Raw genomic sequence first — 15766 nt, 5'->3', positions numbered from 1 at the left:
CTGGAAAGATTCCCAAGGTTTTCACCAGAGCAGTTGGTAGGCGGTAGCTCTGTTCAATAACCCTGTGAGACAGGTAGTTCTGTACTCATTTGTTTGTGGAGGAAACTAAGATCCATTGTAGGAAAGTGATTTCCATGACACCATAGTTACTCTTTTCACTGCACTTCCAAATTGGTTCACTGAATAGATTTGTGTTATTGATCATGTTGTTAGAAATCAAATTTGAGGTATGTGTCATGAAGTAGAAACAAATGAGACCCAGGTAATAAAAGGGTGTAAAGCCAATAGGGAAAAAAATGTGCTGCTATGTTTACTCTTTTCTTGTCCTTTTCATTTAAAAGAAAATGCATGTGAAGTATGTGAGATGAGTTGGAATGAATTAAAAGAAAAGTAATTGTTATTTAACGACAATCAAAATAAATACTGGGGGCTTCTCTGGTGGCGCAGTGGTTGAGAATCTGCCTGCCAATGCAGGGGACACGGGTTCGAGCCCTGGTCTGGGAAGATCCCACATGCCACGGAGCAACTAAGCCCGTGAGCCACAATTACTGAGCCTGCGCGTCTGGAGCCTGTGCTCCGCAACAAGAGAGGCCGCGACAGTGAGAGGCCCGCGCACCGCGATGAAGAGTGGCCCCCACTTGCCGCAACTAGAGAAAGCCCTCGCACAGAAACGAAGACCCAACACAGCCATAAATAAATAAATAAATAAAAATAGATAAATACTGGTAGAAGAGAACACTATCTGGGTTAAGAGTCATGGGGTTTGAGTTTTTTTTCAAATTTAACAAGTCAGTTCAGTCATTCAAGCCTCAATATCTCAATATGTTCAATGAGGGTAGAAATTATTGCTCTGACATGTTTCTCAAATTTAAGATGAAAATCAAATGAAGTAAAAGATAAGCTAGTTTGTAAGAGTTGAAAGTACTCTATAAATATAAGGTATGAGGATTTCATCTCTCCTGCCTATCCTCTACTTTTGTTAGACAGATTGGCTCTTGTAAGAGCTGGGACCAAAGAAAATTCCCTAGTCAGCTCAACAAAATACTATTATGACCATCACCAGATCATAGAATAGTTTTTGTTATAAAAACCTCATGAAATTGTTTTGCTTTTAATATTCTGCCTGGGTATACTGTAGAGAATAAGCCAACCTTGTGGAACACTGAGCCTTTCTACCTCTGAGAAAGAAGATGTGTTTATATGACTAATTTCCATAAAAGCTACCTGGAGGAAAATGAGATAGCATGCTCCTTTACTTCATGCGGACCCAAAGAAGAGAAGCCAAATTGATTTCACTACTTTGCAGTGTTTCAGTAGCAACATAGTTATAACAAAGTTCACTTTGTAAATCAAATAACTTATTGTAGAACAGGGTCAAAAAAGAAATCTTTCTTCAAACTACATCTGGATAACTTAGTGATTTGATGTGTAAATTTGACTAAATTTTTCTCTACCTATTGAAAATAATGCTATTTGCTCAGTCAAATATAATAAGTATAAAGCTTCCCACCTTCACTTGGCCTGAAGTTCTTATTTACCTGACTTCTGAAGCTGATACTGTCACTTATGAATCCGGCAGGAACACTATTATATTGGCCCCTTTTTATCTTTCCCAAAGGTGTAATCCAGACATTTTTTTTTTTTTAAAGGATTTTCTTTTTTATTTATTTATTTATTTATTTATTTATTTATTTATTTATTTATTTATTTATTTATTATGTTTGTCTGTATTGGGTCTTCGGTTCGTGCGAGGGCTTTCTCCAGTTGCGGCAAGCGGGGGCCACTCTTCATCGCGGTGCGCGGGCCTCTCACCATCGCGGCCCCTCCCATTGCGGGGCACAGGCTCCAGACGCGCAGGCTCAGCAATTGTGGCTCACGGGCCCAGCTGCTCCTTGGCATGTGGGATCTTCCCAGACCAGGGCTCGAACCCGTGTCCCCTGCATTGGCAGGCAGATTCTCAACCACTGCGCCACCAGGGAAGCCCCAGACATTTTTGAATTTCAAAAAATAAACCAGTGGAAAAGCTTTCTTACCTATGAGGACTGTAAAACAAACAAATATTTAAGAAAAGAAAATCATTACTCTTTCCAATCCAAACTTTTTGTGTGCAAGTGTTATTTAAAGTCATGGTTCGGATGAAAAATGTTCAAGAATAAAGTGAAAAGAACAGAACCATTGAGTGTGGAGATGAGAGAGAAGCAAAGTTTGCTGAGGAAAATGGTTAGAGAAATTGGGTAAAAATAATGATAAAAATCTGACGTTATTAAAGACAAGGTAAAAATATTTTAAGAAAAGAGGAGTATATTGCATTGTCAGCTGTTGCAAAAAGTTCAAGTAAGATGGCAAAAGGAATGAGCCTGTTGGCTTTGGCAATTAGGAGGTCATTGCTAAGTGAAGCAGTTGAGATTAAAGCCTAATTTCATAGAGATCTTCGGTGAATGGCATGTATGAATAGCTGTGTCAGTTAGGGTTCATTTATTCCCTAAAATATAATGCAGTCATTAAAAAATCAAGCTTTTTAAAGAAAAGTGTATATAATTGAGCAATGCCCATGAAAAAATGACAAATGAAAATATATACATACAAAAATCTATATATAATCTAATGCCAACATTGAACACACACACACACACACACACACACACACACACACATATATATATATTTATATATATATATATATGTATATACTGGTTTAGAAACAAGCCTGAAAGAAAATGTGCCAAAATGCCAATAGTGTAGCCACTTGGTGGGATTAAAGCTAATATTTTGTTGTTTTTGTTTTGTATTCATCTTTATACTAAAGTTGTACATTTTTCTATATTGTATTTGTATTTTATAATAATGACTAAAAGAGGGAAAGTGGGTGATGAAATAGAGACTAACCTGTTAAGCAACTTGAATGAGAAGAGAGAGATTGGTCAAGAGTGAGAAGGTTTTACCATGAAAAAAGAGATGTTACTTTTACTGTGTGGTTGGGTAGGAGTTTTTATTATTTAGTAAGATACATTTTAACATATTTATAGATTGTTAGGACAGGAACTAGCTGCAAGAATGAAGTTGCAAATTTATCAGAGGGAGAATAAGTGATATAATAACATCCCAGAGGAGAAAGAAGTAAATGTAGTCAAGAAGATGGAAGGAGGGACATTCTTTGGAATAAGAAAGGACAAGTTCCTATTCTGAAATTTGAGGAAATGGTGTGAGTCCTTGCAGAGAATGCTAAGCTTCTGATATAGGAGTGAAAAGTTGATGGAATCATACTATATTTCCCTAATCTTCTCTATGGTTGTCTGCAGGACAAGAAATGCTTATATATAAGACAAGGGCTATGATAGAGAGGCACAAGGTAGAGGAGGCTGGAAAAAGGTTTGGATAAGCTCCTGAAGGGAATAGAAAGACAGATGCTTCAGGATCACGTAAGAGGAATTCCTAGCATGAATCTGTTGTTACAACAATTCATGTGGCTGTGAGTTTTTCTCAGAATTTCTCAGCATTCAGATTCTGATGTAGTAACATATAGCAGAAGGTTGAAATTTCCCACACACACAAAAAATAGAGGTGATGGAAGGGTTAGGGAATTAGCGTATAGGTGACACTATCAAAAGAAAGTTGAAGTGATTCACCATGGGATCTAGGTTTGATAAGTGGCACCTTGATAGAGACAGAGATAAAGGATTTGGGTAGGAACATCATCCATGTAGTTAAGATTTCAAAGGGGGAAGCCTCAGGTCCAAGATGTATCTCTAGGAGTAGGTTGTTGAAAACTGAGTGTACAAACAGTGGTGTACTGGAGCTAGTTTGTACCTGCTAACAGGCAGTGATTGCTGAATTTTTAGGAATATTGCAGGCTGGTTGTGGAATACAGCCATCTTGAAACTGGAAATACTGAGAGTATTTACATCATGAAAACTGGCAAATGCTAAAAATCAAGGCTTTTTTCTTTTGGAGAGATGGTTTTGTTGCACACCTTTGAATGCAAAGATTGCTGGGAGTCAAGATTATCAAAGAACTTGATTGGATAAAACATCTCCATGGGTGTTGAAAACAGCATGGGTAGAGGAAGAGTTGGAAAGGAAGAAAACTCCATGAGGTGGGGGTCAGTTTTTCAACTTTGAAGAAAACTCTTTAGGAAACTTATTTGGTTAGTTATCTTAAGACACAAATAGCAAATTATTAGTAAAATTGATGTTTATCTAGCTCAATTTTTTCTTGAGCATAGATACCCTCTGACATAGCCAGTGCCCTTCAAAAACAAATATGCTAATAAATATTTCCTTTTCATTACAGGTATTCTTTTATTTGGTTGCTTGTTCATTCAAGACATATTTATGTGATACCTCATATAAGGCACTATGGCAGGTAGTAGAGGGACTGAAAGATAAATGTTTACCTCTGTTCTCTGGGTTTTATACTCTAATGGGATAGTCACCTAATCATGTGTATCAATAACCATAAATCAGTCCCCAAATGGGATAAGTGTCAAAGGAGTTCATACTTATAAATTTGCTTTGAGATTGAGGAGGAGAAAGTGATGGATACTCTTCAGAGGCTCATGGAAGCTTGCCAAAAGGAACAGTGCTTTTAGGAATGAGTAGTATTTTTCAAAGTCTAAGAAGTAGAAGGAAAACTACCTTAGGTCTTCGAAGTAAAGACAAGGAGAAGATAATAAAACTAAGTTCAAAGTGTGTGTAAGGTAGCCTGCCTAGTGAATAGGGCAGATAGAATAAAAGATGGAAATATAAGAGAACATTGTGTTACTGGATCGATATTAGATTGCTGAGGCCCTTTAATGCCCACTCAGATGTTTGGACTTCATTCTTGAGGCATCTTGTAGAATCTGATCGAATTTCTGATTTAGAAAGATCACTCTGTAGAGGAAATGTTGCAGAGGGGAGAGATAGAATGTACATCAGACAGCGATTCAACTATACGGTGATGGATGGGAACTAGATTTGTGGTGGTGATCGCTTTCTAGTGTATACAGATGTCAAATTATAATACTGTTCGCCTGAAACTTATACAATAATTTTAAAAAATCAGCACTTCCCCCTGATCACACAGCCATGCCCCAACATATGTGTTCCTTTTCCAAATCCCTGGGAAACCCGAACTTTCTGATAAAGTGACAGGAAATGCTTGCAATCATAGAAAATGAAAACAAAAACAAAAACAAAAACAGAAACATGATGTCTAAAACAATTTGCAAAAAACAAAAGAAAAGAAAATGCTCTAAAAATAAAAAAGGGAAGTTAGGACCTAGTGTCAAGAAGAAGCCTGTCTAAAGTTTAGTCAGACTGAGAGAAACCATAGGCTTTCATGCTCAGTGAACAGTAATATCTCGGTGCTTTTCAAGTTTGCCTATTAAGTGACTTCTTATATACTCTTTGAATTTATGTCATTTATTAATTAGTGTGTCATTGATAGCATTGTTTCAGTGGCATTTTATAATTTTATGGTATCTCTGTTGGTATCAATATTAATCTCAACAAGAAATGCAAATGTATTTCCAGTATGTTCATATGATTAGCATTAGTTAAATTATCAAAAACTTATCAAAATAGCCTACACATTAATTCTACTTGAAATGTTTCTGTTCTGCTTAAAGAATGACTGCTTTCGATATGATCTGGAAAAAACTTTTTATAATTTGCTGGTCCAGGTCAGAATAATTTTATCCTATTCTTGTAAATTTATGAAAACGTAAGAGCAGATTGCACATGCAGCTAGGGCTCCTTCCAGGGAAGCTGAATCAAGTGAGGACCCCGAGACCTTAAGCATCATTAGCTTCAGGTGAAATCTACTGCTGCTGTTGGAGTGAGATACTGAGAAGCAAAGGAATGGGAGAGCGAAGCTGGGGATGATGCAGAGGTTTTTACACACCTTCTTTATAAGAGCTTTTCCTTCCACGATTCCCAGTGTCCTAGGGAAACTTGCTAAGAGTGTCCTTGTGGGGTAGCAACTGCCTCCCCCTACTCAAAATCTCCCCTCTTCTCATGGGTCAAAACTGGCCCACCAACTGGTTTTGTACAGCTCATAAGCTAAGAATGACTTTTACATTTTTAAATGGTTTTTAAAAATCAAAAGATTGTCATTTGTGATACATGAAAATTATATGAAATGCACACTTCAGTATCCATAAGCAAAATTTTATTGGAAAACAACCATGCTCGTTTGTTTATATATTGGTTATAGAAGCTCTTGTGCTACAATGGCAGAGTTTAATAGTTGTGACAGAGACCACAGAGCTGAAAAAATTACTATCTGGCTCTTACAGACAGTTTGCTGACCCCCAGTCTAGAGTTATTCTTGTCAACTAATTAAACCTAAATACTTGACAACAGATAATGCTTATGTTAATATTATAGATTTAGCCCCTACCTAATAGCAGACATATGTAGTCCTTACCAAATGCAAAGAACTGAATAACATGACAGTTTCAGATATTGTGGCATGTCCCTCGAGAAACATTTTTTAATCGCAGTCTTTTCTTATTCCTCAAATCACACCATGTAGGTGATAGGCCTCCTCTGCTCTCACAAAGGCAATCTCACTCAAGTTAAATAGAAATATGGTAAATGAAATAAAATTTCAGGCTGTCCTTCTGTTTAAAAAATGTCTGCGAAAATTGTATCAGGAACACACTTTTAATTTCACATCATCTGATATTGTTCGGGATTTAGTGACAACAAGCCTGGCAGTTTTCTCCAGAGTTTTCAATTTTTCTGGAATGTAAATTTTCCAGCTGAGCACTGAAGACCTAGGTTGGAAGACTAAATGTGTGATCTGTATCAGTCAGAATTCTGTTCAGCTGCATGAAACAAATTCAACAAACCTAACTCAATATTCTTTCCCATGTAACCTAAGCCCAAAGGTAGTAAGGAATTCAGGGCTAGTACAGCTGCTCAGGATTGTAATTTTTTGAAAGGGTGGGCAGACAGAGTTAGGGTGAGGTGTGGAGGCTCCTAGCTTCCTGCCTCATCATTCTTACCATTTGTTTAGCTTTTCATCTTATAGCCACGGGATGGCTATTTGACCTTCTAGTATCTCGTCTGAGTTTAAGGTGAGAAAAAGGAGAGAGACACAAAGGGCAAATGGAAAAAAAAGGCCTAACAAAGAATTATATAGCAGATACTAATACAACAAACTCTGCAGAGCATTCTTTTAGAATCTTTCTAAATAATAATTCATCAGTAATATGCTGGCTGGTTCCATCCCCTTTAATAAACTGTATACATCTCATTGGCCAAAATCATGCTACCTGGCCATTGCTAGAGTAAAAGAGGCCTGGGAGGGTAGGTGTTTCATAAAGGACATATTTGACTCTTGAGGTTCTATTAGGAAGAGAAGAAGAAGGGATATCATCAGGCAGACAACCAGAACGGTTGGTCCCAGTATACACAACAGGGCCAGTGATTTGGGTCATAGTGTGGTTGACTAGGGTCATGTCAGCTGTCTTAATGATTCATACCAATCACAGTGGTCATATAAAGCATCCAGAGACTGACACAAACACATTGATTTTTACAGTCATTGAATGATTAACTACTATGGCCTAAACCGATGATTGTAGCGGCTCTTTTATTTTTCTATTTTGATTGAGATCCACTGACCCACATTGATGGGGGATGGGGGTTAATAAAGGGCAATATAGGTCACCTCCTCCCATAGGATGGTATGATAGAGAGTAAGAAAGAAAACTCTAAGACATTCATTGTATTTTCTGGCAGCTTTACTGGAGAGTCTTACTTACCTAACAAGATAGCAAGCTTCTGGAAGGCAAGGGTCATCTCTTAGGCTCCTTCATTGCCTCCACAAGGGTTATTAACACAGAGGCAATACTCAAACTTTGTTCACTGATATATAAACCTGAAAAAAGGCAGTTTATTCAGAAAATTGAAGTTTCAACTTAGGAACAATTTATCAACTCCCGTTAATATTCAACTCACTTCATCAAGATCAGTGACTTAAAGGGATAAGAGTTATATACCCCATAAATCCAACTTGTACGTGAAACTACTAGGAAAAATTTCTACTTTTGCTAATATATTCCAAAGTGTAATTTGGTGTTTACAGAATATTAATCTAGGGAGGAACCTTTACTGTCATTTACTACCATCCCCCTATTTTTTTTTCATTTTTATTTAGGAATCAGAAACTCAGAGTGGTGCTTTGTCTACTGTAAAGTTTCCACGTGTGACTTTGATGGTTTTTTACCTTATCTAATTTATTTAATTTATTTAATTCACACAACTATATCCTTATGCTTATTATCAAAACGTTTTAATTCTTATCCTTTATCATCTTCAAATCCTTCTATGAAGAAGTCAGTCCAACCCTGATACAGCATCAGAGGGAGGCATCGGTAATTTTTGTTGACCTGATATTTTATCCTTTTTTAGCACTAAATCATAAACATACTTTAAAGGCAGTCGATCCTTTCAGATTATGAAGTCTGTTACCAAAAGGAAAATACTTTTTGAAATTGTTTTTGACACAGAGAGCAGCTAGTCCCCCCTCCATAGGTGGGAGAAGTTTAAAAAAACTATAGTTTAATTTTGGGGAGGTGGTGTGGTCTGCGGAGGTGGGAAGAGGGGTGGGTTATAGTTTCTCTTGTTGACTCATACTGCTGTGAAGGAGTACAGTGGCAATTCAGTTGTCTGGATTCTTTCTTCATGACTCAACTCTTTGGATACTGTCTCATTCATCACAGAGAGGCAGTGTGACTTACAGGAAAGAGTGTGGCTTTGGTGTCAGAGACCTGAGTTTGAATCACTGCTATGTCACATACCAGCTCTATGATCTTGGAGAAATCACTGACATCTTTGAACCTTCCTTTCTATCAAATGGGGACATTAACTCAGACAGATTTTGTTGTGAGGACTACATTTAGAATTATCATTGATTTCCATTCTCCTATTTTGTGTTTGCACAGAGGGAAAAATTCATAAAACTACTGGACCAGTTGCATAACTCTTTAAGGATTGACCTTTCAAAGTATAGGGTATGTACAAAATTATTTGCCTAAAGGTAAAATATGGTGTTTGGCTCAGATGATTTCTTGTCATATTGTAAAAAAAAAAAGTTATCCACTATGTAATGGAAAAGTAAAGATAATGATCTTGGAATCTTGGGTCCTGTTACACTAGACGGGTCCCCTAAGTAATCAAGTAGACATCCCTTGTTTAGGTACCTTGCTCCACATCAGCCTGCAGGACTCTGTGTGTATGTATGTGTGTGTGTGTGTGTGTGTGTGTGTGTGCGTGCGCGCATGCACATGTACAGCTTTAATTTTATAATTCTTTTAATAACCATCAGATTGAGTGGCCCTCAGCTAATTCATGAAGTAGACATGTGGCCCAGTCCTCATTTAAAAGCTCACCCCTTCTTACTAAGATATCCAGCTGATATTTCCTCAGCTTTTGATATTCCTTCTGGGATTCACTGCTTAATTCACTCCTAGATCAATACAATGTGCGTTTTTTGAAGCTGTATAGAGTTCATTCTATACTTCACCTGCAGGTGAAACACACACAAACTCACACATACACAAATATATTCATGTGTGTGTCTGTGTTTGTAAAGACACAGATATAATTTTATTTAGAAAATAGTTACAAAAAAATTTGGTTACAAATTTTATTTACCAAAAAATCTATAGTAATAATTATTGCATTCTTTAACAATTTATTCTATAATAAATATCTTTCCATATCTGTACATATGTATCTTTCTTACATTCAATTTTTAGTCTCTTATTGATGAATCGCTTAACTGCACATTTCTGGAAATTATAATACCAAATTTTGTCAAACTTACCTTTCATGTTGGAACTGGGGCCAACACTATGAGAAGGGAACTGCTGTGACAGGCAATGAAAATGATATTTGGGGGCAAGAAGGACCTTGAGGCCACCTCATTCACCATCACTTTGACACCCCAACTCTGCTTGAGTTCATGAATACCTAAAAGTTACCTGTGGTTTTCCTAATGGCTCTTTAAAAAGCCTATCTGAAAGCACATTAATACGAGAAATTTCTCAATGCTGAAATTGTTTCCTTAATATTTTCATAATTCCTTTCCTTCAAAATTCTGAACATCTGCATTTTTGTATCACATTTCTCACCAAACTTCACTAACAAAAACTTTTTGTTTAAATCTGAAGTACTTCAGGGAGAGACTATGCAGTGCAGTCTTATTTTCTTTTTTTAACTTTTAGCTTCTTTGTGACTAAAAGTAAATATAGGACATGTAAAGTTTCTCAAAAGGATTTTGGAAAAAATAACCCATCTTGAGAAAATTATAAAAAATATTTTCAAATATATGCTCACCTTCCCTCTTTCAGCAGGAAAGCTATTTTGTGAAACAAGGATAAATAACCTCATAACATTGCATTAATGATATTATTTTGTACATTTTTGTTACATTGTGGGAATAAATAGAAGAATATGGCTTTCTAAGATTAAGATGAGAATACTTCCAACTTGTTTATTTTCTGTGATGTTTTACAGTAAAAATATTGTGAGAATACTGTGGTGATACTTCTTAAATTTTACACAGTTTGCTTACCATTTTCTTTCACAGAAAGTTAGTTGTAGTTTATTTGCCACTGGAGGCTTAATGCTGATAATTTACCCATTTTCTGTTTCCTAATTAACCAGGAAAACTTTCCCGCCAGCAATGCTGAAAGATTGCAAGACCTGAAATCAACTGTTGACCTACTAACAAGTATCACCTTTTTTAGGATGAAGGTACATCTTTTATTTTTGTCACTGTCTTCGTGTGACATACATTTACTCCCTGGTAAAGTCTGGTTTTACCCTTCTCTTGATCAGTACTGTTCATCCCCATTGATTAAGGTGCGGTGCCTTTGCCTGAGCTAAATGAATCTTCCAACATAATGTGTGTTGAAAAAGAGATTATCCTAGACACTTAAGATATTCTGATACATTTGGCTCAAATTTAGTTTTAAGTTAAATTCATCTTAAACAAAGCTCTCTAGCGAGTGGACGTGACACTTACCGAAAAAAAAAAATCCCTAAGAACATTAAACGGAAATGGAGTTCACTTTGCATTTCAATTTTAACTGAGATGTCTTGCAGACTTTTTCATTCCAAGAGAGTAGCCAACTCTTTTAAGTTTACCCTAATTGTAGCAACTTCCATTTCCTGCCCTGGGAATGTCTGTATATGAATATGTGTGATTGTTTAATCCATTGGTATAATTAATTGTTATCTACCAACCTATGCAAACATTTCTTTTTAGGTATATCTTCTCTGCTTTAATAGCAAGTTGTCTGCAATTACAATTTGGCTAGCTGGACAATTCATGTAAAGCCTTTCTTAAAACTACTTGTCAGGCTATGGGCTAAACATTTTTGCCCTTTGAAAGAGAGTTTATGATTTTTTATTCAGGAAATTCCTGTACAGAAAAAAATAGAAATAATTATTTTTCTTCTTTTCAGTTGCCCATGATTATCTTCACTAAAACAATAAAATTGGTATTTTATAAGAGAGAAAGAAAACAAAACCATACTGTATAAACCATCCATCCTTTAAAGTTCAATTAAAATTCATTTGGTTTGAAGTCATGGTAAAATTAGGTGACTGGGATAAATAGAATTTACATCAATTCTGATCTGCTGGCAGTAGCTGCTGGAACAGTGCATAGAGGGTGATAGTGAGAACTGATCCAGGCTCTCAATGACAAGTGACGCCTGCCATTGACATTGAGGGGGGGTAGGAAAATGGGAGTGAGGGAGGGGAGTGCCAGCACAGTGCTCAATACCTGCCTTTCCTCAATCACCAGCCTTGCAGTGTATAGGAAACAAAATCATTTCAAACTTGCAAGTCCTCCTCCGCCACCCTCACTACCAGCTGATGACCTTGCTTCTGATTTCCCTGGAAAAACAGGAGCAACTACTGGAGACCTTCTTCAAGGTCTGACCACATGCTCCCGCCACCCACCCATCTACCTACTTACCTGCATCTGTGTCCGTATTCTGTTCCTTCTTTTTTTATTATGATTGCTTAGCTGTTTGTTCTCCTAAAAAAAAAAAAAAAAAAAAAGCTGTATCTTCCACTGATGTAATTAATTTGTTCCCCTCCTGAGTTACTGAAACAGTGGTCCAGCCATCTTCCTCACTCACCTGAATTATCAGTCTTCCACCCTCTACTGGATACTCCCCATCACCGAACATGCTATTATTTCCAATCCTAAAAATATTGCTTGACTCCATTTTCTTCTACAGCTACTACCCTTATCCTTCTTTTCCTTTAATACCAAAACCCTTCAAAATAGTCCTTTTTACTTTTTCTTTCCAATTTAATTTCTCGAATTGTCTTCTGAACAAGTTTTCTCCTTCTATTGTCTTTTTCTCCTCATTATAGACAGTAAAATTCACTCTTTTTGTCCTAGAGCTCTATTAGTTTTGACATGTGTGGTTGTAATAACCACCACTACAATAAAGATACAGAACAGTCCTATTAGCCTCCAGTATTCCCTTGTGCTAGCCCTTTATAGTCAACCTCTCTCCCACCTCCTGATCTGTGGGATGAAATGAAATAATAATCTATGTAGTGTAACATATTGGCTATTCATCCTTCTTCCTGAGTGTATCTACAGTTCATTCCTTTTTATTGCTGAGTAGTAATTCTTTGTTATATATGATCTACAGGCATTTGGGTTATTTCCAGTTTGGGGTCATATCAAATAAAACTGTTAAAAATATTGATATATATATATTTTTGTGTAAACATAAATTTTCACTTTCGTTGGATAAATAACAAGGAGGGAGATTCCTTGGTCATTTGGTAAATGTGTGTAAAACTTTACAAGAAATGCCAGTTGCAGTTGTTCTACATCTTCTGGTAAAGCTCTTGGCATTTTCCATGATTTTATTTTATTTTTTTAGCCATTCTAATGATGCCAAAAACTCAGCCGGCCTCTGTGCACCAGTGTCAAATCGAATCTCAGAGACAGAGTTTTGGGTGAAGTAGAAAAGCATAGCTTTATTGCTTTTCCAGGCAAAGGGGGGACACAGTGGGATCCTGCCCTCGAAAACTATGTGTGCCTACCTGGGAGGATTTAGCAAGGAGTTTTATAGCAACAGTTTAAGGGTGAGGTTGTGGGTGAGATTAGGGTGTGTGCAGGGCCTGTACTCCTTTAATCTGGCCTCAGGTAATCTGATGAGTTTCTGTGGTTCCTTTAATCTGGTGGTCTTCTTGAAGAGCTTCTCTGGTTCCTTTAATCTGGAATGAAGAATGCTGGCATCTTCCATTTGTTGGGGGTTTTAGTTCTATAAAGAACTTAAAGATATTGTTATATGTATCCCTGAGGCAGAACCATGACCTGGCCTCAAGGCTGCACTATTGTTTCTTGACTGCTCCTCCCTTGTCTTGGCATCCCCTCCCTTCCCTGATTAGCAACTGTTCTAATCTGCCCTTTGGAACTCAGGGAAGGTCATGGAGGCTGGAGTCTGTTCCCTACAAACAAGAAATGGGGGTGAGAAAGACTTCCGTGACCAGGAGCCCCACAGGGTCCTGCTCAGTTTCACTAATAGGAATGAAGTTATATCTTATTATGGTCTTAATTTTATTTCTATATTAATTAACAATGTTGATCATGCTTTCTTGAGCTGATTTGCCATCTGAGTTTCTTTTGTGACAGTCTGTTGAAATGTTTTGCCCACTCTTCATTCTTATTGTTGAGTATTGAGTTCTTTATTTACTCTGGATACAAGTCTTTTGTCAGGTACTTTATTTGCTGATGTTTCCTCCCTGTCAGTGTTTTGTCTTCTCATTCTCTAAAATTATCTTTTGCCTAGCAAGAGTTTTTAATTTTGATAAAGTCTATTTTGTCAGTCTTTCTATTTACAGGTAGTGCTACTGACGAAACTAGGGTCACAAAGATTTTTCTGTGTTTCTTCTAAAAGTTTTATTTTACCTTTTACGTTTAATCCTGGGTTCCATTTTGAGAGGTTTTTTTTTTTTTTTAATAAGTTGTGAGGTATGGGTCAGGATCATTTTTTTGTATAAAGATGTTCAGTAGTTTTCATACCATTTATTGAAGCGATCATCCCTTATTCATTGAATTTCATTTGCATCGTTATAAAAAATCAATTGATCATATTTGTTTGGGTCTATTTCTGGACTCTCTATGCTGTCCAAATGTCTATACTTTTACCATTACTATGCTGTCTTGATTACTGAAGCCTTATAGCAAATCTTAAAATTAGATAGTTTTAGTCCTCCACCATTTTTGTTACTTTTCAGAATTGTTTAATAGATGATATTAGTTCTTATTGGGATTTTGGTTGGGATTGCATTAAATCTATAGATCAATCTGTAGAGAACTAAAAATTTTTAAATGCTAAATCTTCAAATCCACCCTTATTTTTGGAACCTACTCCAATTAGCCCTTTAACCCATCACTTCACCAAAAATGATCTTGTCAAAATCACCAGTGACCATCACTTCGCTAAATCTAGTGGTCAGTCATCAGTCTTCATCCTACAGTGTTCAGTATCACTTAATATATTTTATCAATCCCTCCTCCAGGAAAGCCTTTCTTCCCTAGATTCCAGGACACCCCTCTTGCTTCTTTTTCCTCCTATCTCATTGGCTGCCTTTTTTCTCTTCTCCATTGCTTTGTTCTTTCTCATTTGTCTAATGTCATAGGGCTAGAATTACCCAGGGTTTATTTTTTGGACCCCTTCTCTTCTCTGTCCATACTCATCTAGTCTCATTTCTTTAAATTCTTCTCTAAGCTAATAATTCTCAAATTTATATCACTAGCTCAGGCATCTCTACTACTCCAGACTCATTTACCCAAATGTCTGTTTGAAATCTACTTGTATGCATAACGGGCTTCTCAATCTTAACCTGTCGTAAACCGAGCTTCTGATCTTCCAAGCATAGTCTTGCTCATCTAGGTTGAGACCACTTCCAGTGTACCAGTTATTTAGGGCTAAAACCTTGGTGTTAGGCCACCCCTCATAGGCCTACGAGGCCTGTACTTGCCCATCTTCAAGACCAAAGAAAGAATCTGGAATCAGCAACAGAGATGTCAATGGTTTAATGGATGGGGAATCTTATGTGTCTGAAGCAAGGTCCTGGAGTGAGACCTCACTGTGTGCCCCAAGCTCTCGGCCGGCCATGAAGGCAATCTTCACTCCTGGGAGGAAGGGGAGGTTACCAGTTATAGGGGAATTGATGACAGGTTGGCCCCTCAGTTACCAGGGAAACCAGCAGAGGGGCATGTCCCTCACCACCTCTTTGATAGGTTATCATCGTGGCTAAAGTTAGACCAATCATTAGCTGGGGCCTGGGGCAAGTATGTAGGAAGGTCAGTCAGGTAGTAGGGTGTGGCTGAAGTAGGCACTCATGGAGCAGGAGATGTACAGAGAGCAAGAGGACAGCCATCTTGGGTGACCTGATCATACACTTGGGGTGTCTTTCTCTCACACTGGTCACCCAATCTGTCAACAAATCCTGTTACCCGTTCCTTCCAAAATTAACCAGAATAGAATTTCTCCTAACAACTCCTTGCCCTACCATAGTTCAAGCACTGTCTTCTCATGACTGAATTATTGAACTATTCTCATCACTGGTCTTTCTGCTTTGTCCATACCCGGCCTTAAGGCAGCATAAGTGAGCCTTTAAAAAAAAATAGGTCACTTTCCTCTTCTGCTCAAATAGTCTACTTTCTTCCCACCTTGCTCAAAGCTAAGGTTCTTGGAGTAGTCTATTTGCAGTTTTTCCACTGG

General features: G+C 37.3%; 1 protein-coding gene across 2 annotated transcripts in view; it reads left to right on the top strand.

Moving 5' to 3' along the window:
- Positions 1 to 15766, top strand: part of UNC13C (unc-13 homolog C) — a 590366-nt gene that overhangs the window by 290414 nt on the left and 284186 nt on the right. For both annotated transcript variants that reach the window (XR_009007737.1, XM_007194906.2), the window contains 2 exons: positions 8936 to 9004; positions 10662 to 10751. Coding sequence is in view for 1 of the 2 variants with exons in the window: in XM_007194906.2 (XP_007194968.2) it covers positions 8936 to 9004; positions 10662 to 10751 (159 nt within the window). In the remaining variant the exon portion in view is untranslated. The remainder of the gene's footprint in view (positions 1 to 8935; positions 9005 to 10661; positions 10752 to 15766) is intronic.

The sequence above is a fragment of the Balaenoptera acutorostrata genome, chromosome 3 (genome assembly GCF_949987535.1).
Source record: "Balaenoptera acutorostrata chromosome 3, mBalAcu1.1, whole genome shotgun sequence".
NCBI classification, from domain to species: domain Eukaryota; kingdom Metazoa; phylum Chordata; class Mammalia; order Artiodactyla; family Balaenopteridae; genus Balaenoptera; species Balaenoptera acutorostrata.
This window is presented reverse-complemented; position numbering and strand designations above follow the sequence as displayed.